This window comes from Bufo bufo, chromosome 10 (assembly GCF_905171765.1).
Source record: "Bufo bufo chromosome 10, aBufBuf1.1, whole genome shotgun sequence".
In the NCBI taxonomy this organism is placed as follows: domain Eukaryota; kingdom Metazoa; phylum Chordata; class Amphibia; order Anura; family Bufonidae; genus Bufo; species Bufo bufo.
This window is the reverse complement of record NC_053398.1, coordinates 12,067,940-12,088,944: the sequence shown is the minus strand read 5'-3', so window position 1 is coordinate 12,088,944 and position 21,005 is coordinate 12,067,940. Positions and strand designations below refer to the sequence as shown.

The following is a 21,005-nucleotide window of genomic DNA, read 5'->3' as shown; positions in this document are numbered from 1 at the left end:
GACGACCCACAGAGCTGACTTTAGATCTTCCCTAACGAAATCTTCCTGGATGTGTAGCGCTTTATGCATCACTCTATGAGGAGCTGTCAGTTTAATTGGATGTAGCTGCAATACCAGACACAACATGTGCACAGGAGCGGCGCTGTTTCTAGGGAGAAAAAGCAAACCTCAATTTCTGAATTTTGGAAAACCCCTTTAAGTAAGGAGGTTCGGGACCAGGAGCCTAGAAATTTTAGCAACTTCTATGGGAGCTGTAACCTATATGATATTGGTTGTGCCCCACCCCCTCTTTATTGGGGGGTCCCTCTGTCTTACTGGGGGGCTTAATTGCCTTTAGTTTATTATCATCCTGTAGCAGTAATCGGCTCTCCATGTGCTAACTTCTGTTAATACAAAGCAGCCACTTTGAAGAAGCAGTGCTGCAGTATAAAGCATAGGTCAGTGCAGTAGTCTGATTACACAACAATCAGATTTCAGACTAGCTCAGAATCCAATAGACAATGCAGCTAAGCTGGAGTCACTGAACGTAGCTGTGCCCTAATGAAGCAGGGCCAAAAAGCTGGGGGGGGGGGGGCGTAGCTGGGACCCAAAGGTGGCGATGAGTCTGTTCCTGCATGGATCCCAGATAAGCCTCCGTATTCTGCCCAGATCTTCTTATGCTGCTGCTGCTCATCTTTTGCCGCTTCTCCCGCTGGTTAATTCTTCTTTGATACATTTTGCTCCTCAGCTGCTTATTGTTACATGTCGGATTCTTTGGAATCTTTTTTGTTACTTTGTATTTCTTTGTTGTTCTCCTTTGGGCTGAGAGCCCCCGCGGTATCATCACCCCTCCCCCTCCTCAGCACAGAGAACTTTAATGTAATATTTAGAGCTGGGGAAGGGGGGCACTTACTTTGCTCCTGTATGAATGCAGGTTTTGCTATCCTGCTGTGTTCTTGTATGAGTCATTGGCTTCTGGTAAGTTCCTTTAAGAATTCTATTCAGCTGTACATATATAGGAAAGCTGGGTGAGGACGCATCTGGTCTAGCAAACCCAGGGGGGTATCGCCCTGCTTTTCCAGGCTCCTTAAAGGGCATCTGTCAGCGGATTTATAACTGTGAAACTGGCTGACCTGTTGCATGTGAACATTTACACTGCCTGGCCCTGTCTATCAAAGTGGAAAGGGCTCAGCAGTTGCAGAGAAAGTGGAGCCTCTAGGTGTAACGGCAACGCCCCTGTTGCACCTAGAGGCTCATTTGCTTATATTAAAACTCCAAACTTGTTCTCAGCAATGTAGGCACATATGAACGTGAGACCAACACAGATGCCTTCAGCTGTTTATCAAAGGCGATGTACACCTTTTGGGGGCAGTTTTATTTTATTATTGCATTGTATTCATTTTGAGCTAAAAAACATTTTTTCAATTGGTCCTTATTAAAAATGTTGAGCCCCTTTCTCTGTACAGCCTTGAGTTTATGTAGCAGCAAGATCTGTATTTTCACTCCGTTATGGCTCCTTATCTCTGACCTTATAAATACTCATTATAGCTCAGTTCTTATCTTGCTGATAAGAATGTGGCTTAGGGATCGTTCACACGAATGTGTGCGCCCCCTGTTCCGTGCATTGGGGACCGCAAATTGCGTTTGTATGAACGCTCGTTAGAGATCATCTGTCAGTGTAATACTGCCGACAATTCCCCTCGTTCATCGGGTAATTGGGATCTTTTAACATGTTTAAAAATCCTGGTTTGCCGGCGGCAGATCGCACTGTATAATAGGCGCTCTACTGCCGGCAAACAATGAGAAAGTATAGGGACGAGCGATACATTAGTGATCACTTATCCCTATACTGAGGAGGAGATCGCTGCATGTAATGGCAGCGGTCTCCTTCTCCAGCAAGCAGGCGATTGACGGAAGGGAATGCTTCCCTCTCGTCAATCGTCTGCTCCATCTGTCCGTGAAATCAGGCCCTTAGGCTGGGTTCACATCTGCGTTGTGATCTCCAGCACTGTAATCCGGTCACTGTGTCCGGTGTAGATGCCAGCTTTCAGCTGGACAAAAAATACTACACACAAGACACAACATTTTTTGTCTGGCCTAAAGTTGGCATAAATGCCGGAAAGTGGTCAGATTACCGCCGGATTCCCATTACAGTGAATGGGGGTTCAGCAGTAGATACGGTAAACTCCAGCAGTCTGTTCCTCCGCCACTAGCATCTACCGTGTATGACCTGTTAAAGGGTTATTGGTTCATGGAACCGGTGGATGACTCAATCTTCGGGGCTGTACAGCGCCACCTATCTGCCACTGTACTGTGAAACATGATCTATTTAGATTGATAGATTATAATCGCCTTCCATAGCAGCACGCTGAGGTGCAGTTTACACCAAAGTAGTTTTTCTCGGAAAGCACCGTGATATATTTATCACAGGGGAACGCAAAAAAAATGTTTAAAATGTGGTGCCGGTTGCAGGACGGAGCTGGCTGCCGCTAGTGAAGGTAACTGAGCGATATAATGTACCTCGTCCAGTCAAAAACTGGTACCGACCTGGCAAAGTCTATGATTGCACAACTCAGGACGCCCCTGTGCTTACTTTCCTCTCTCTCCCGTAGGCTCTCGCCTTCCCTGATCAGCTGTATGAGGCGGTCTTCGATAAAGGTACCGTGAGCAGTAAAACCTCCACGCGCCTCTACGGCGGAGCCCTGTTAAGTGAGTGTTGGGTGCAGAGGGGGAGATTACAAGCCGGTGATTAAAAGACCCTTGTAGTCGCTGACTACCATGTGTGTGTTATTTTCCAGGTATCTCCTTAATAATCTGGAATTCGATGTACACGTCAGAGAAGGTCATCATCCGGTGGACGCTGCTGACGGAGGCGTGTTATTTCAGTATACAGCTCATCGGTGAGTGGTCGTGTGGTGGAGTAGACTGAATCTGACCTCGGTGGTGCAGTACCACATACGGCCTGTGCACAGGGGGGCGCTGCTAGGCAACAGTTAAATTCGATAGGCATCTAGACACTCCTACGGTGGTGCTCTGTTCTGACTGATAGGGATTCACCCTTATTCTACCCCAAAATGCCCCTAAAAATGTATTGCCACGTAAATGTGACAGCCCAGCCAGTCGCTGGCCACAGTGGTGCCTCGCCTCAGTCAGTGATTGGCTGAGCGGTCGCGTTTTCCGTAACGCGAGGCGCAAGGAAATAGAGATAGAAGGCACAATATTTGATGCCTGTAGCAACTAATCAAAGCTCAGCTTTAATTTCCTATTCCATTGTTATAAAATGAAAGCTGCGCTGTGATTGGTTGCTAGTCTTTGTAAATCTACTCCCAAAATTTGTCTCACCCGCACCCTGCAGCTCCCCTCCAATCCACCAGGCCATGCCAGACTCCCAGTACCAGATTCCTGGCTTGCTCTGGGGACGTGGGGCCTCATTTTTCAAAGCCAATCTAACAGTTGCCTATACCAACCAATCGGAGCTCCGCTTTCATTTCTAAAAGTGTTCTGGAAAAATGAAAGCTGTGCTCTGATTGGTTGCTAAGGGCAACAGAGACAGCTTGGCAGTTTCTATAAGGCCCTCAATGGGAGATTAATGAAAATTCTGCCTAAAAGAAAAAAACGGTTCTTGTTGCGCATAGCAACCAGAGGGCAGCTTTCATGTAGCAAGAGCACTAGCTGAAATGAAAGCTGCGCTGTGATTGGTTACTATGGGTAACAAAGTTGTTGTTTTTTTTTATTTTATTTTTTTATAAATCTCCCTCTTAGGCCTCATGCACACGACCGTTGTTTTGGTCTGCATCCGAGCCGCAGTATTTGCGGCTTGGATGCGGACCCATTCACTTCAATGGGGCTGCAAAAGATGCGGACAGCACTCCGTGTGCTGTCCGCATCCGTTGCTCTGTTCCGTGGTCCGCAAAAAAAAATATAACCTGTCCTATTCTTGTCCGTTTTGCGGACAACAATAGGCATTTATATCAATGGCTGTCTGTGGCGTTCCGCAAATTGCGGAGCGCACACTGATTCCATCCGTGTTTTGCAGATCCGCAATTTGCGGACTGGAAAACACACAGCAGTCATGTGCATGAGGCCTTAGTCTTTACCCCCTTCCCTTCTACACCCCTCCTCATCCTAAATGAGCCACCGCTATGTCTAGTGACCCAGTATCCCGACGCCACATACATATTGCAATGTACATGGAGGGCTGCTTTCTGGGGGTCCTGGAGTCTCTCGGACAATCTGGGACAAAGATGACCAATATGCCCTAAGTCTGACCAATGGTGCCCAGGGCTGAGCCTGGTGATGCCCCATTTGGTGCCAGGGCAGAGGAAAGATTTGTAAAACGCCCCTTTCCAGGAAATTTTGGCAGCACCCAGGAGATTTGACTCTTCTGCTTTCTGGTCACCGAAATTCAGTAGATTTCAGAAGGTTGCTTTGGATGTGACTAGAGAAAAATGGAATGTTCCTGTAATCGGTTGTCGTGTAGACGGCGGCATTCTTTAGAAATTTGGAGGGGGGCAGAAACTTAATTCACTGCACTTTGTTCTCTTGTGCAGTTACCATGGTGACCATGATCGAGAGCAGCTCCACGACCATCGCCGCCTCCGTCCTCGTCTGCAGTTGCCTCATGTTCGTCCTCGTCAGCGTCTACTTTTATTACCAAGTCGGACGCAGACCCAAGAAACTCTGAATCTTGGATTTCTAGTACCAGGACCCTTTTTTTTTTTTTTTTTTCTCTCCGCAAGTAGACTCCCATCATCTTATGGGATGGAGGGGGTTGTGATTATTTTAACCAAGAACTGTAGCCAACTTGGTCTTCAGAGACACTATCTCCCCCCGACACAGCGTCCACTGTGCAGCCAGGACTGGATGAAGCGCACGGCATCCACAGCACCCGCCCCTCCCACCTTTATGTTTTACCGTATCCGCCATTCTGCTGTGTGCACACCCCTCTTTGTATATTAACCCTTCAGTAGCCACATGGTCAGTTTAAGCATGTTTCCACCCGCCTGGGGGGGGTCATGACTTTGTCCCAAAGAATGTGGGCTATTTCTCATTTTTCTGCCCCCTGTAAACATAAGAGCTTTCTGTTTCTGGGAAAGCTGGGTGGTGACAACCAATATGGCCTCCATTACAGGGGTTGTCGCACAGTTTCTGCATGCTCCTGAATGGCTAAATGCAATAACCTATCCTTTGCACCGTACAGTACATAATCAGACAGACTCTCCCTTCTGGAGCCTGGGAAAGCTGGGTGGCTGCCCATTCGGAATCTGTAATGACATCCATATTGCTTTTTCCGGAACAGTTTACAATTTGACAGAAGAGCACTTCATGGCCTCGGCCGCCATCCGCAGTGCATCCGAATCTGAGAGCCTACTAACAGTTTGGCTGCCAAAGCAGTGCCTTCTATCTCCCTCTGGCAGCCAAGGGGTTAAAGGTTGCATTCCTAAGTCGGAGCACTGTTAAGTTTGTGCACCCTGCAAAAAAAAAAGAAATATTGGGTTGTGCGCACCCACATAATAATACAACGGATTGCTCTGCAGCGCCACCTCCTGGCAGGATGGATGTACTGCTGGTGTCATTGATGTTTACAGGACTAGCTGGCACAGACGGACACATTCCCAGAGACGTTTTATCCAGGATGGGACATAGGTGCTGCAGCCATAACTGACAGCAGGGCAGGCTTCCCGCGCCCCCAGGAGGATATTTCCATGCACGGATGTGTGACAGGATGTTATGCATGGAGCTGCCATGAGCAGGAAATCTGCGGTGGAAAAAGTCCAGGTCAGAAGTTCCCAGAAGTCATCAGTGCTGCGAATATGATTTATCATGGGAGGAAAAGAAATGCTTTATTTTTTTTATATCTATCATTTGCAGAGATTCCCCCCTTCCTCCATAGTTGCAGTTGTCAGCAAGGGAGGGGTTAAAGGTTGCTTTTGATTATTGATCGCAACATTCCAGTCCTCTAGGGGTGTCTGCAGTGTCGCCCCCCCCCCCCCCCCCCCCAAACCACTGAGAGCCTCATGAATATTGCATTGAACTCCTCTTCCAGCAGCTAGTGACTCCTCCTTCCCCTGAACACTGCCTGTGACTAGAGCGCCCCTTTGCCAAAATGGAGACTTTATTTTTTTTGCTTTTAAGTTCCTCAGCCTCCTAGAGGCCACAGAGGCGGCAGCCGTTTTTGTATGTAAGTATCACCAAGGAACTCCCGATTCTAGCTGCTTCCCCTTTGTAGCGTGTAGGTGCACTTTATCTCCCCTCCCTCATCAGTGTATTGTGATTATTATTTTTTTTTTTGTGTGAATACTGTTGTATTACTTTTTTTTGTGTTTTAAAACTTTAATACCTCAGTATCTTCCATAATAAAATATGCATTCAGCAACACAGGTGGCTGGGTCATTTTTAAAAAAAAAAAATCTCCTTTGCACATACAATATTTGACCACAGGGAGGCACTGCTGCATGTTACAGCCCACTATTCCTCGTGCCCATACGGTATTTCATCAGAAGGAGGCACTGCAGCACGTTACAGCTCATTATGCCTCATGCATGTACAATATTTGACCACAAGGAGGCACTGCAGCATGTTATAGCCCATTATTTGACCACAAGGAGGCACTGCAGCATGTTATAGCCCATTATTTGACCACAGGGAGGCACTGCAGCATGTTACAGCCCACTATTCCTCGTGCCCATACGGTATTTCATCAGAAGGAGGCACTGCAGCACGTTACAGCTCACTCTGCCTCATGCATGTACATTATTTGACCACATGGAGGCACTGCAGCATGTTACAGCTCATTATGCCACATGCTTGTACAATATTTGACCACAAGGAGGCACTGCAGCATGTTATAGCCCATTATTTGACCACAAGGAGGCACTGCAGCATGTTATAGCCCATTATTTGACCACAGGGAGGCACTGCAGCATGTTATAGCCCATTATTTGACCACAGGGAGGCACTGCAGCATGTTACAGCTCATTATGCCACATGCTTGTACAATATTTGACCACAAGGGTGGCGCTGCAACACGATGCAGCTTATTTGGTCTCATTGATCACAACTGAAAGGGGTTATCTCACAAATCAAGTTCAGAAGGCTGTTAAATGCTCTTTTTAACTACTTTGCACTTTATCCACCGCAAAATATTCTATTTTCATGTGTCCTTCTTCTGTGGTCCTCCTCAGCACCACTGCTAATCTGTGCTGTTGTAGAGAGGTTAGTGGACAGTTTTCTGCATGCAACTCCTGGAAGCATTTGCATTCCCTTTGTCTTTCACATCACCATTCAGTTTCGTTCCCCCTCAGGTAGCAGTAAATATAATCTCTAGTAAGTTCCCAGTCAGTCCGCTTCCCCTCCTGGTAGCTGTAGATATAGGCCCCAGTAAGTTCCCACTTTCCTTACCCCTTTGGCAGCCACACATATTGTTCCCAGGAAGTCTCCTTCCCCCTCTGGCAGCTGTAAATATAATCCCCAGTAAGTTCCCACTTTCTTTACTCCTCTGGCATTTATACAGTAAATATCGTTCCCAGTCAGTCTTCTTCCCCATCTGCCAACTGTAAATATAGTCCCCAGTAAGACTACTTTCACATCTGCGGCACAGAGAGCCGGCAAAAATGCTGAGAATCGGCCGTATGTAAGCAGCATGCAGCGGTTTGAGTTTGTCCGAATCTCAGCATTCGGCGCCAGATCCGGAGAGTTTCCGCAGGCTGTTCTCTTCCAGAATTGCTGCCACAGATGTGAAAGTAGCCTTACATCCCTGGCAACAATAAATAGAATTCCCAAACAGTCTCCTTCCCCCTCTTGCAGCATTAAATATAGCCCCCAAATACTTCCCCTGCAGATAGCTAATGAATGTACCATGGGGTCCGCAGAAGTAGTTGCTTCCTTACAAGTCAATCCCAGGACACAGTCTTCTCAGCTTTGTTGTATACCGCCATCTATTGCACTGGCTCTGATACTTCCCTAACGATAAAGATACAAGCCGTCTGTCCGAGGATGGTGAACAGCGGATCTTCACATGGAGACCAGGAATGAGGCTTCAGCTGTGGAGAGAGTGACTGAGCATGTGTGTCCATGAGCACTCGGGGGCCCCGCACATTGCTATATACTCTGAACACCAGGGACGCCGCACTATGTAAGTAAATGCCATAACTCTGCACTGGATGTTTTTTAATGCATGCAAATGACAAACATTGTTAATTATTCATAATCTGTACGATAAACATAATCACTTGGGGGGGGGGGGGGGGATCCTGGATCCTCGCGGTGGATGATTATCATTGATGCCAATCACTATTACCCTATTATCAATGATGATGATGCAGGATGATTAACAGTAGTGATGGCTGATGATTATTGCTGATGATTTCTAGATGCGGTGGATGATGATTGAGGGTTATGGAAGACTGTCATAAGGTGGGGGCAGCAGCCAGTGGGTGCAAAATCTGCAGGTTAAGGCCTCATGCAAATTGCTGTCCCCAATGCACCGCACGGCCAACCAGCGGCAGTGTGCATGAGCCCTAACATTGCTATGACTTTGAAATTCGTGCAGCCATTGGCCACCCCATGGAGACCCAGCCTAAAGGCTGTATTACACTGGCTGACTGTGCGGCCGATAATCGCTAATGAGCCCTATACTGCTGCAGGTTCCCGATGAACAAGCAAACGCTCATTCACCGGGCAATTCAGATTTTTAAAGCCTGTATTACACAGGCCGATTGTGCAGGCCATTGTTGGGAGGAAACCGTTCCCTCCCGGCAATCACTTCTGCAGCATAGGGAGGAGCGATCGCTATGCTCTCACTGTCTAGTGGTTTGCCAGCCGCTGATTGCTATTAGACAGCACAATCTGCCGCCAGCAAGCGCTGATTTTTTTTATCCGCACTGCCGCACCTTCTGCACTTTGATTGACAGGGTCAGGAGTGATGGTGTTTGTTACTGTCTGGTCCTGTCAAAGTGCTGAGGATGCGGCAGTTGCAGAGAGAGCAGAGCCTCTAGGTGTAATGGCAACACCCCCGTTGCTCCTAGAGGCTCATTTGCATATATTAAAACTTCATTTTTCTCAGCAATGCGGCCACATATGAACACGGGACCAACACAGATGGCTTCAGCTGCCAAGCGCACATGTAACAGGTCAGCCAGTGTCATAGGTACAAAACTGCTGACAGATGCCCTTTAACCTCAATTTCCAAAATCTCTGTTTGCTGTCAATGAGTGGGAGCATTTTCTATAACGCCCAGCTGCTGAAAACCTATACAGACCTTATACTTCTGGCTGCTGACAGTTTATTACTATAGTATTGGTCTAATCCCAACTCCTCAGCAGCACAAGTCTCTCTGCTCTGTCCTGCCTGATACATTTTCTTTACACTGATACATTGTATCTGATTGTTTAGGGGGCGGAGTTCACATCTGCAGTTCAGAGTCACTGTCAAAAAGACCGGACAAAATAAACTGAATGGACTCTATTGTAGTCAATGGAGTCTGTTCGGGTCAGGTATGTGCCCTATCCTGCACTTCCGGCTTTCTGCTCCTGTAACGGGGTAGAAAAACGGAAATCTTTAGCGGTGATGTGAACTCCAGGGGATTTCCTAGTCTGGATACGACTGTAACCAAACTCTCCAGTGAGGAAAAGGATTAGACCAGGACAAGTGGATGGAAGCAGGAATGGTTCTATTCACTGACAGCAAGCAAACATCACGGAAATGGTGAGGGATTTATACAAAATTTCAGAAGGTTTCCTTCTGCAATGATGAAGCTTGATTGGATGCACAGTGTGTTGGAGCAGGGGGCTCATCATCCGCCTAATCAGCGCTGCAGACACTTTTAAGAGATGTTATTATGGAATCAATGGTAACAATGTAATTGCACAGAAGAGGACGCCAATCAGCAATTTAGGTGACCGGAGACGCTGAGTGATTAGTGGGTCGCGGTAATAAGTGCCTGGCGATGGGCGGTAATTATTGTCATTTATTTACCTGCAATTGAGAAAGTTCAAGGGTTCATACAGTTTATTAATGCTGCTAGGTATGATGGCCGAGCGCCCGCCTAGTACTGGTTTACCCCTTGCTTATGGAGGCTGTAGTCAGGATATGCTGGGAGTTGTAGTTTCTTGAACAGGTGTCCCAACTGTCTATAAATTTACATAAAATTCACCAAAATTGGATGTTTATTTCAGCTGCCCAGTGGAGAAAAAACACTGCCTTATCTAACTGCATGGTGCATGCGCCAGTTCTTGCAGGTGCAGCGCGGACTGGATCTCTGAGGCAACAGAGCAGCGGAGAAAACTGAATACGCCAACCGAAATCCTAAGCCTTACCTACTCGGTCAGCCCTACAAGGGCCGTAGAGTTGGCGGAATGGCATCTATGTTGTACATGGCACAAGTATGTCTTCAGATAATGTGGAAGACGTTCAGCAGCTGCAAGACCATCTGAGTTTTACTGTAAGTAGACCGGCCTAAAGTTCAGGTTGGTAATGGGTATTTACCAGTATGTGTGTGGCACCGCTGGTTAATATGGCAAAGGAGTGACAATAAGTGTAAAGGGGTTGACCAACACTTGTCGCCTTTGTTTCATGCATGGTACAGATGTAGGGATTCTGTTCGCTTATGTAAAAGGTCATCTGACGCGAGTCCCTCCACCATACGCACGCTGCGCCATTCTTGCCTGGCGGGCTCATGTGCCACTGCGGTGGGCATATCTGCTCCTGCACAAGGCGCACTTTCCTGGTCTGTTTGATGTATGGATGCTGCTTGGACACCCCTGTAATTTTGCTTTGGGCCATCTGTTTTTTTTTTTTGTTTGTTTGTTTCAGAGGTCCAAAAATAATTGGCTGCTGACTGCTGCCCTGAAGAAACTTCCATAAAGGGGTTATCGAGATGCGCTGCGATTCTGTGCGCCCGTCCCTTCCGGATCATGTGCCGTACATCGGGCACGTGACCCCAGCCTGGGGGTTAGAACCCGCATCCCATGCGCGAGTCTGCACAAACGTTTCTGCAAGATGATCAGATTCACGCTTGCACTGCAGGTTGTAATTCCAGGCTGGGATCGGGTGCCCGATGTACAGTACGCGAACCCGGAGGTAGCCACCGGACGGTATCGTGGCGCATCTTGGATAACCTCCTGATGTGTGTTTTAGGCTTGCAGATTTGTATGCGGAAAATCCACAAGAAATCCACACCAACGGCGCGCAATTTATTGCAGCTTTGGTTTTTGTTGCAAATATTTAGTTTAATCGCCCCATTGAAGTCAATCACTATAGATAAGGGGCAGAATTGCACAAACAACTGACACTGCAGATTTTAAAAGCCACATAGCGGGCCAACCTCCGCACATAAGAAAAGTGCACATGAGATTTGTCAGATCACAATGGGTTTTCTGCACCAAAATCCACGTGGAAAAACTGCGCCTAATCTGCAACGTGTGAAGGTACCCTAAGTAACTACTTTCATTCCCCATCTAAGAACAACTATGGAGCACCTATTCCTATGACTCTGTTGTGCTATTCCTGCTAGCAGTTTTTAATAAAGGTCCAGATGGGTATTACCAGTTGGGGTTGTGTCCCTGCACAGTCTGACACATATCCAATCAGTGCTGTCAGTGTCGGAGTGTGTCCCTACACAGTCTAACTGGTAACACCCAGCTGGACCTTCATTGCAAACTGTTTAAGCATTCATTCTGAACTTCTAGCAGGAATAATAGAGGAATGGCACCTCATGGAGTCATAAGAATAGATTCTCCAGAACTGTTTTTACATGGGTGACTGCTTCCCTTTAACCCTTTGGGCTGTCATTTTGGTATTTGGTAATGACAACCATTATAGTTTCTCCTGCAGAGGCTTCTACCCCAGACTCCTGAAAGGAAAATAGCAGTGAGGCACACACATGACCCATACCTCAATTCTAGGCCGCTGCCTACTTGGGCAGATTTACCAGTCAAGGAAAGCTGGAAGTGGCTGCCACCAATTTTATTTGGGCACAACCCACTTGCTATTTGCATAAGAATTCTAATTCTGCAGGGCATGCTGGGTCTTGTAGTTTCCTAACAGCCAAGTTATATGAAAGACCGTATGGCCTGATGCCAAGCCATTTTGGGCATGGCTATGGGCACAACGCTTGCTGCTCACAATGGTAACCTCTGCTTCTGTCAGTTTAAAGGGTCCTTCTCCAGCACCCACTGTATTATCTGGCTTATGGTTTTATTACAATTATTTTGTGCAGCAATATTTCACGTTCTGGCACATTTTGTACATCACATACACTCAAGAACCACTCCTGTTTGTTACTTTCACAATTTTTTTATTTTTCTTTTCCTTTATTTTGTACAGAAATAAGAAGCGTCCGGGAGTCCTGCCCACCCCTCACTTCAATAACAAAAACAAGTAATCTGGTCATAGAAAAGAAGCAGGATTACACAGGACGACGCAGCTTGAAACTAATCCTTGGAAACAAACATTTACAGTTACAAAATGTGGGTTTTTCAGCTTGGACTCTGGCTGGGCGATATTCCCTTCCCTGGCAATAAACAGGACCTTCCACCAGGGGGCGCTGCTGAACCGCTGCTCTGCACTCCTTGTAGCCTCCACTGGGACAGAGGGATTTTCTACAAGGTTAATATTCTCTTCTACAAACGCAGCTCGGACGCCAAACACCACAGAACTATATTCACAGTAACACAGGAAAATCACAACGAGGAGCACAGGCGGCAGATTGAGGGTCGCTTCTTGCTTTCTAGAACACCCAATGTGACACTGACGGCTATGGGAGCTAAAAATGAGACTTTTTCTTAGGTCTTTAGTTCTTGAGGTTGACGGTTCAGCGCCCCTGTGAGTATTGCATTTGTACCCATGTCCCTATGACAACACTTTCCTGCCTTGATGCACTGGTAGCTGAGTGTTATACAGACCCTAGGCTCCAGAAGCCAACCGTAGGTTACGTCCTTTATCTCACATTTTGCTAAGGGATGGTCAACCTGTGCCCCCCCCCCCCCCCGCCCCAGCTGTTGTAAGACTACAACTCCTGTCGGGGCATGCTGGGAGTTGTAGTTTTGCAACAGCTGGAGGGCCGCAGGTTGGGCATCCCTGTGCTAAGATAACAAACTGCCAGCGTGCAGGCAGGAAGAGCTGTCATAGGGACATGCAGAGGTTTTTTTCCTCATAGGAAACTTGTAACTTCAACCTTGTGCTGCTCTGTATATGATCTGGAATTGTTAGTTGTTTTTTTGTGGTTTTTTTTTGTGTTTTTATAATAAGGAGAATGGCTGATGGTCTACATTTAATTTTAAGTCCTGGTGATGACCCTAAGCCTTAATTTTAAGATGAGCGCCAATATTGATATAATGAGCTGATGTATGTAGAATAAGTCTGGGTTAAGGCACAGTATCGTGTTGATTTCCCCATTAGAGAATTTAGTGAAACTCTACAACACCCCTCGTCCACTGGGCCTCCTGTCCTGAGTATCAGCTATTGCCTATTTACGTCACTAGGGGGCATAGTTGTAGGTTACAGACCTTCCATCCTTTCTGTAGGGGAAGTTGCTGAACGTGCACGGACTATACACTGAGCTTCAGTTTACTCACAGCAGTCAAATATGAGCAAGCAGAGTTGCAGTTTAAAGCATTGGGGGCTAAGTAGAGATACCTTGTATAAGACTTAGACATTTTGGGATCTGATTTGCCTGTCATTTCATCAGCAGTGGGCACAAAGAACCGAAGCCTACAGATATTGGGTCTTTGGATTCCTTCTACCTTCGGCCATATTGGACATGTCCTGTATGGATTGATACATTTTAAGGCTATGGCAACATTTCTGGCTCGTGGCCCCTGCTGTCTGATGGTGGAGGCAGCTTAATTTAGGACGACAATCATTAAGTGAATTGTGCTGAAGGATGATGCTAGGCCTGGCGAATCCTTAAATACGTTTTTTGATGAATTTCTTTACTTTATTGCAAAAAAACATTGAATTGTGTACTATGGTGTAGGACTGCTGATATACAAAAAGAATAGTGCAAAAATGCCTAAAAGCGAGGGAGGAAGGATTCTGCTGAAAAAACTGGCAATTGTCACAAAGGCCTAAATGTGACAGATTACATGGAAAATAAGTGTCACGTATAAAAGGTGCAGTTCACGGGTCAATAAGTGCTCTGAGCAGTGTAGTCTACTGAATGCATCAACTCCCATTATTATGCCCCCTTGCTGGTACCTACAGGTAAAAGGAATCCTAGTTTAGGATTCTCGCCTGTAATTATATCTGATCTTACCCATGTCTTGATGATAAATTATGAGGAAGCATGTGCCCGGGCCACGGAATGCGCTGGGTACCACTGGGAAGCTGCTTTGCACTGGGTAATGTTTTTGTCACTGAATCTCCTCCAAGCTGCTTTCTGTAGATAATGTAAGGTTATTGGAAATCCTCTGTCCCTTCCTTCCATGAGCTGGGAGTGTGCACAGCCTGCATCCTCTCCTGGGGCCAGGATCCTGCTCAAGCGCTAGTTAGGGGGAAGGATGGAGAAACATTGTTATCACTGAGGTCTAGGTTAGGGGATGGTAAGAACCTGAACAAAGTAGGGACCCACTTCATCATACAACATTACCCAGTGGGGCATTTTAGTGGGCACAATAAGGTATAGGGTCCTGACCCAGTCCCAGATAGCACCTAGGTCTTGACTTTACAATAGTGACAAAAATTGATCCTGTTGTGGAAGCCACCATCAGATGTCCTATTTAAAGGGTGCTTTGTTTATTTTAAAGGTGTTGTCTACTTTTTTTTTTTTTGAAGGGTCTACCCAAATTGACAACAGGTTGCCCCATTGTCAGGACCTTGAGCAATCATTCGGCAAAACTGTCTGATTCCCTTGGAGCGCCACCACAGAGGGAAACTAAGAATTACAAAATTCTCATTTAAACCAATGGGCTGTATGTGTAAAGCTTGATCCTCCGGGGCAAGAGACAATCCTTCTACAACTGGGGCACGTTCAGAGATCTAAAGTAGAGGACATTACTGGACCATAGCAGAGCTGAGAGGGGTACATGCCGCACTTACCCCTAAAAGTAAAGAGCTGGGGTCAGTTTTCAGTAAGGGCTCACTTTTTCTGGCACTTTGGAAGGTCAGGTAATGGGGTGCACTTACACGCCTTACCTCCTTTTTCACTGGACGTTGTCCTAATTAAAGGGATTTTTTTTCCCCCCCTTTTAAATGGGATCTCCTTTGATCCAAAGCCAAACCAAGTATCTTTAAATAATATTTTAGCATTTGTGCTACAATGTAATCATTCACTCTTAAAGGAAATCTATGCCAAGAGAGTTTATAAGACCAGGACAGAATCATAAACTTCTACATGAACAGTACAGTGCCTTTTACTACCCTGCAGTCACAGCTGCCGCTTCATGTCACCTGCAACAAAGCGGCCGCAAGGGGCACAGAACATCTCATCCGTGTTCTCAACCAGTCTCTTATATACATGTTGGACACAGGCTGCTAATCGATGTATATTCCTGCAGATACTTGCAAGGTTATTCATTTCCAGTGCAGTTCCCCCCCGAAGCAGGAAGGGGAGTCTTGATAGAGTTAATACGCTGGTACAGCAAGGGGGTCCCTTGTCAGAAAATTGTGTTCACAGTAACACTTTTTTTTGCTTTTGAGGACCCCAGGGGTAGTGCAAGACCCTCTTGCAGTGGAGGCTTTGAAAACAAGATGATTTTCCGGGGATTTAGGAGACCCTCAAAATTTGGCACACAAGTCTTCCTGAGCGGTGGTCTGTCTAGTCTATGCCCTAAACAGGCACATGGCAAATATCATGCAAAAAAGCTGTAAAAAAAAAAAAAGAGGGAAAGGGGGAAGAAATGAATTATATTGCGTCAGTGACAGTGTATCTACATTGTTGGGGCAAGGAAAATTATAGGATAGCCATCGAACGTACATATGTACATAGGAGAGCGGGCGTTACTTCCCATGTTTCTTACCTCAACAGCTAACACGCCGATGGCTACGCTCCGGCAATGTACACATACGGTTCCAAGGAGTTCAGTATTGTTGAGTAACACCCTAGGAAAAAGTGTGCGAGAAACGCAAAGAAATTACTTGAACAGATCTCTAAGGCACAAACACGCACCCATAGGTGAAGCAGAGGGGGGTGGTCGCAAAGTTTTGCTTTTTACCCTGTCTGTTAATTTCTTTTCCCATCATGCATTCTTCCTGGCCAATGATCTCTGCAGCTTTTTGTAGAATTTTTTTTCCGCAGCAGGCCTCAGGTACACCATTCATTGTGTATTGCAAAGCACCACCGAAATCCTCTGGTCCATTCACGCCACAGCAGTCGAACTGAAAATACAAAACAGAGATGATTGCCATCATCATAGGAAGCTTGTTCCAAAGGTGTATACATTATCTGCATATCCAGGATACAATAGATTAGTAACTTGGTGTTTATATTTCTTTGAACATTACCGTAATGTCTATAAACCTGACAATCCACTCCCTGGACTCGTGGGGGTAATGTCAGACCCCATCGCGGTTCCCTATATTTCTAGTTTTATATCGTAATATATTCATGATACTCACTGTAATCATTACAGAATTTCCAAGTTGATGTAAAAACATTTGTGCTGTTATTGCCTTGGTATGTCGTTTTAGGTCCCTGGTAAAAAAGTCCCTGGTCAGCTGAAGACGAGAACAAGACATTAACCATTACATATGTCCAATAACAATCAGTATATGCACAATACTAGTAGGGCCTCCTGCACACGACGTGTGTGCCCCGTGGCCGTGCTGCACGAACAGCGACCGCGGGGAAGATGTTCTATCTTTTTGCGGAATGGAAATACGGGACGAAACCTGGCGGAAGCACTCCGTAGGATTCCGTTCCGCATCTCTAGACCCATTGAAGTGAATGGGTCCGCATCCGTGTTGCGGAATGCCCACGGAAAAAGCACCCATGTATTGCGGATCCGCAATACGCAACTGGCAGCACACATTCGTAATACTGTAGTACAGGATTAGAAAAGCATGGCTGATGTCACACCAGCCTTCAGATTGTGCCTGGTATTGCAGCATAGCCCCATTCACTTCATTGCATTGGATCTGAGCTACAGTAACATATACAATTCAAACATCTATAATTCTGTTTGTTAAAGAAAACCGACATTTTTTTAATACCAGGTACAGCCCCTTTACCAAATTAACTGGCGTTTTGTCGCTATAATAAATGGCTTCTTCCTATGGTGCTCAATAGGCTGAGCGAATCGACCTTCGGATCATAGATCCGAAGTCGATTTGTTCAAATACATTGATTTTAATTCCGTTTTCCGTAAGCATTAAAATGTATTGGCTCCAGGGAGCCAAAGTTCTTCTCGCCCGAGACTTCAGTCATTCCTACTGTATACCTATCTGTGCATTTTAAAACAATTTAAAATAGCAATCCGAACTGGCTTTGGTACCGAGGTACCAGCCAGTACCAAAGCCCAGATATAGGAATTCACCAAATCTCACACGACTTTGGGTGAAATGAACTTTGGCTCCACTGAGCCAATATGTACGGAAACAGCATTAAAATCAAAAGTATTTTAACGAATCGACTTTGAATCTACGATCCGAAGGTCGATTCGCTGAAGCCTAGTGCTCAATAGACAGGACACCGTTAAAACAGCCCGTCTGAGACGCTGTAAGGAATGTGTCCACCATGAATATAATCTGTAACAATGATATTATAGAGGACTGTGGACAAATGGGAGTGGCAGAACCGGAAACGCCAACTTTTCTATCAAAATGATCCTGAATCTGGCATTGACCCCCTAAACCCACATACTGAAGATACTTACATTCTCTCGAAAGAGGAAGGCCAAAATAGCAGCTGAGAGCTCGGCGAGGAATATGACCAAAATAAACATGAAAAACTGGAAGAGAACACAACACAGTTATAAGAGTCACTGGTTTCTGAAGACACAAATGACCCTAAAAATGTTCTTCTAAAAACATGATATCCTTAACCCCTTCTCCTCTAGGCTGCAGACTGAAGGGGATGCTCCAGGAAGACTGTTCCTTTAAGTAAGGCTTAAGGGGGCGGTGCATGACCAATTCTCTCATTGGTGTTCTTTTGGCCACTGGTGTCATGCTCCACCCCTTGGGTCCTGCACTAAGCATAACACAGCGGAGCAGTTCTTCTAGTGTAAGGCTTTACGGGGCAGTGCATGACAGTGATTCTCTCACTGGTGTTGCGAGTCCCTTGTGTCTTCCTTTAAGGCCTCTTTCACACTACCGTTTTTTATTTTTTTTTCGTTTTGCGGGCCGTTTTTTGCGTTCCGTATACGGAACTATTCATTTCAATTGTTCTTCAAAAAAAAACGGAATGTACTCCGTATGCATTCTGTTTCCATATTTCCATTCCGTTGAAAGATAGAACATGTCCTATATTTGGCTGCAAATCACGTTCCGTGGCTCCATTAAAGTCAATGGGTCCGCAAAAAATGCATCCGTATGTCTTGAGTATCCGTTCATTTTTTGCGGAACCATCTATTGAAAATGTTATGCCCAGCCCAATTTTCTCTATGTAATTACTGTATACTGTATATGCCATACGGAAAAACGGAACGGAAAAATGGAAACACAACGGAAACAAAAAACAGAACAACGGATCCGTGAAAAACGGAACGCAAAACACTGAAATCGACATACTGTAGTGTGAAAGAGGCCTAAAGGGGTTATCCAAACCTGTTAACACCCCCCACAAACGCACACAATGCCCGGAATACATACCTGGTCCCAGACGCCTGTGTCCTTCTGGATCCCTCCATGGCCATCGCTGCATCTCCCCGTCGTGCAGATCACAACATCTGGCGATGGGGGTGTACAGCCAATAGCCGACCGCGCCGCTGACCTGCTCCCCTTGCATCACGGGTGACGTCACACGGTCACCAGATGTTGTGGTCTGGACAACGGGGAGATGCAGCGATGGCCGTGGAGGGATCCGGAAGGACACAAGCGTCGGGGACCAGGTAAGTATTCTCAGTTTGAGGAGCCCGGACATCGTTGGTGGGGGCGTTACAGGTTTGGATAACCCTTTTAATGTTACAATTCTCTCTGCTCAATCTAGAAAGCAAGTCAGCAAATAAGAGGAAGTGGACGGACTGTACGTACAAATAGCAGAAGGCACTTGTTTTCACGGATTGCTCCACAGCAGCCCAAAAAGCCAAGCAGGAAAAGCATGGCACCCATAGCAAGGAGGAGATAGGCACCCATAAACATCAAAGGATTGGCAGCAATTATCTCCCGGAAACCAGTGGGGTCAACGATCACCCAGAGTCCAAGTCCAAGCAGAAAGGATCCACCAAGCTGGGGGGGGGGGGGGGGGAAGGGGAAAAGTGACAGGTTAGGAAGAAGAAAGGATAATTCAGTTCAATCTCATTTGTCTTACATCAATTTCTGTGAGTTTATCAAAGCTCGTCAATATCTATATTAAACATGTCCTTAAATCTTTCGGTTTTCACCCTGAGCCCCATAATAGGCTGACACTTCCTTTCCTGTACAGAATACTTCACACAAATCCTCTCGTCGTCATCATCACAGGCAGGATTTCCATGACAGGCAGGCATCTGGTGAAAATTCAAAAAATTTGAATATGGTGCAAAAGCCCATTTATTTCAGTAATGCAAATTAAAAGGAATTGTATTAATGCAGCTTAAAATTAGAATATTGTGAAAAGGTTCAATATTCTCGGCTCAAAGTGTCACCCTCTAGTCAGCTAATTAATCCATACCCCCTGAGCAAAGGGGACCTCAAAATTGTGACTTTGGGGTTTCATAAGCTGTAAATCATAATCATCCAAATTATAACAAATATCTCGCTTTGCCTGTAATGAGTCTCATATGTTAGTTTCACCTTTTAAGTTGCATTACTGAAATAAATGAACTTTGCACGATATTCACATTTTTCGAGTTCACCTGTACATATAGATACACAGGATCCACCATTCACAACAGGTGACCACAGCTCGCCGCCTCCCCCTCCCTGCATAATGACCTCTGCACAGGTCACAGAGCATGCTCACAACTTCTTCCATCTTCAGACTACAGACTCCTATGGTCCATAGGGAATTGCCCGGGCACAACACAACATCTACATTTTGCAGGAGCCTTTCTGAAGGGTAGGGATGAGCGAATCGACTTCGGATAACAACTTCATAAATTAATTTGTACTGTAAAAAAAAAAAACATTTCCCGAACTCGGGTTCGGTTCCAAGGTAACAAAGTTTTATGCAAATCGACTTCCGATGTTGATTCGCTCATCTCTACTTAAGGGCTGTCCGGTGTTAGAGACTTAAAGGGGTTGTCACATCTCAGACATTGGTGGCATAATAATTAGGATATGCCACTGATGTCGGATAGGTGTGTTTCTCCAGAACAGGACCCCTGAAGCGAGCAGAGAGCACGCGCGGCCGCCCGCCATTTCTGTGGGACTGCCACAAATAGCTGAGCGCCATCTCGGGTGGTCCTGTATAAATGAATGGAGCCGTGGCCACGCTCTCTGTTCACTTATATGGGACACCCACAAAAATTAAGGGCGAGCAAGCCGCAACCTCCTTCACTTTTGGGGGCTCATTCTGGAGACGGGTCTGAGATGACACAACCCCTCTAATGTGTGTAAGATGAGAAGACACTGAGTATACTCACAAATATGAAGAAGTTGAAGATGAACATGAGGTATTTGACGCAGCTCAGACTGTCGCCCTCCATCTCGTCACTTCTCCTGCAAATACACACGTCAGCGATCAGTCTGTGAATAGAAGGAGTGGGCGACAATATGATGGGGGGCACATTACAGACCTGGGGAGGACTACAGACCCGGGTGCCTACCTGAAAATAAAGTGGTTAAAAATGAGAAAATCATGTCCGATCTCTTCCAGAAACAGCACCACATCTGTCCATGGGTTGCGTCTGGTATTGCAGCTCAGCTCCATTAAAATGCAGGGGGCTGAACTGCAATAATCGGACACAACCTGTAGTCAGAGGGGTGGGCTGTGGTATTCGGCACAATCGGCT

General features: G+C 46.0%; 2 protein-coding genes and 1 long non-coding RNA gene across 14 annotated transcripts in view; 2 read left to right on the top strand and 1 right to left on the bottom strand.

Moving 5' to 3' along the window:
• Nucleotides 1–5,459, top strand: part of TP53I11 (tumor protein p53 inducible protein 11) — a 44,311-nt gene extending 38,852 nt beyond the window's left edge. For all 12 annotated transcript variants that reach the window (XM_040410741.1, XM_040410730.1, XM_040410733.1 and 9 more), the window contains 3 exons: nucleotides 2,592–2,688; nucleotides 2,778–2,879; nucleotides 4,530–5,459. In XM_040410741.1, the coding sequence (XP_040266675.1) occupies nucleotides 2,592–2,688; nucleotides 2,778–2,879; nucleotides 4,530–4,663 (333 nt within the window). In that variant the 3' untranslated portion in view covers nucleotides 4,664–5,459. The remainder of the gene's footprint in view (nucleotides 1–2,591; nucleotides 2,689–2,777; nucleotides 2,880–4,529) is intronic.
• A 3,626-nt stretch (nucleotides 5,460–9,085) lies between these two features.
• On the top strand, nucleotides 9,086–14,428 carry LOC120981200. The gene is made up of 3 exons (XR_005774638.1): nucleotides 9,086–10,420; nucleotides 12,304–14,181; nucleotides 14,350–14,428. It is a non-coding gene; the product is annotated as an uncharacterized LOC120981200 (long non-coding RNA).
• Nucleotides 14,429–14,978: 550 nt separating this feature from the next.
• Nucleotides 14,979–21,005, bottom strand: part of TSPAN18 (tetraspanin 18) — a 101,058-nt gene continuing 95,031 nt past the window's right edge. The window contains 10 exon segments of the mRNA XM_040410729.1: nucleotides 14,979–15,780; nucleotides 15,936–15,961; nucleotides 15,964–16,017; nucleotides 16,131–16,293; nucleotides 16,534–16,551; nucleotides 16,553–16,593; nucleotides 16,596–16,632; nucleotides 17,790–17,864; nucleotides 19,105–19,299; nucleotides 20,637–20,712. Of these exon segments, the coding sequence (XP_040266663.1) occupies nucleotides 15,739–15,780; nucleotides 15,936–15,961; nucleotides 15,964–16,017; nucleotides 16,131–16,293; nucleotides 16,534–16,551; nucleotides 16,553–16,593; nucleotides 16,596–16,632; nucleotides 17,790–17,864; nucleotides 19,105–19,299; nucleotides 20,637–20,712 (727 nt within the window). The 3' untranslated portion in view covers nucleotides 14,979–15,738.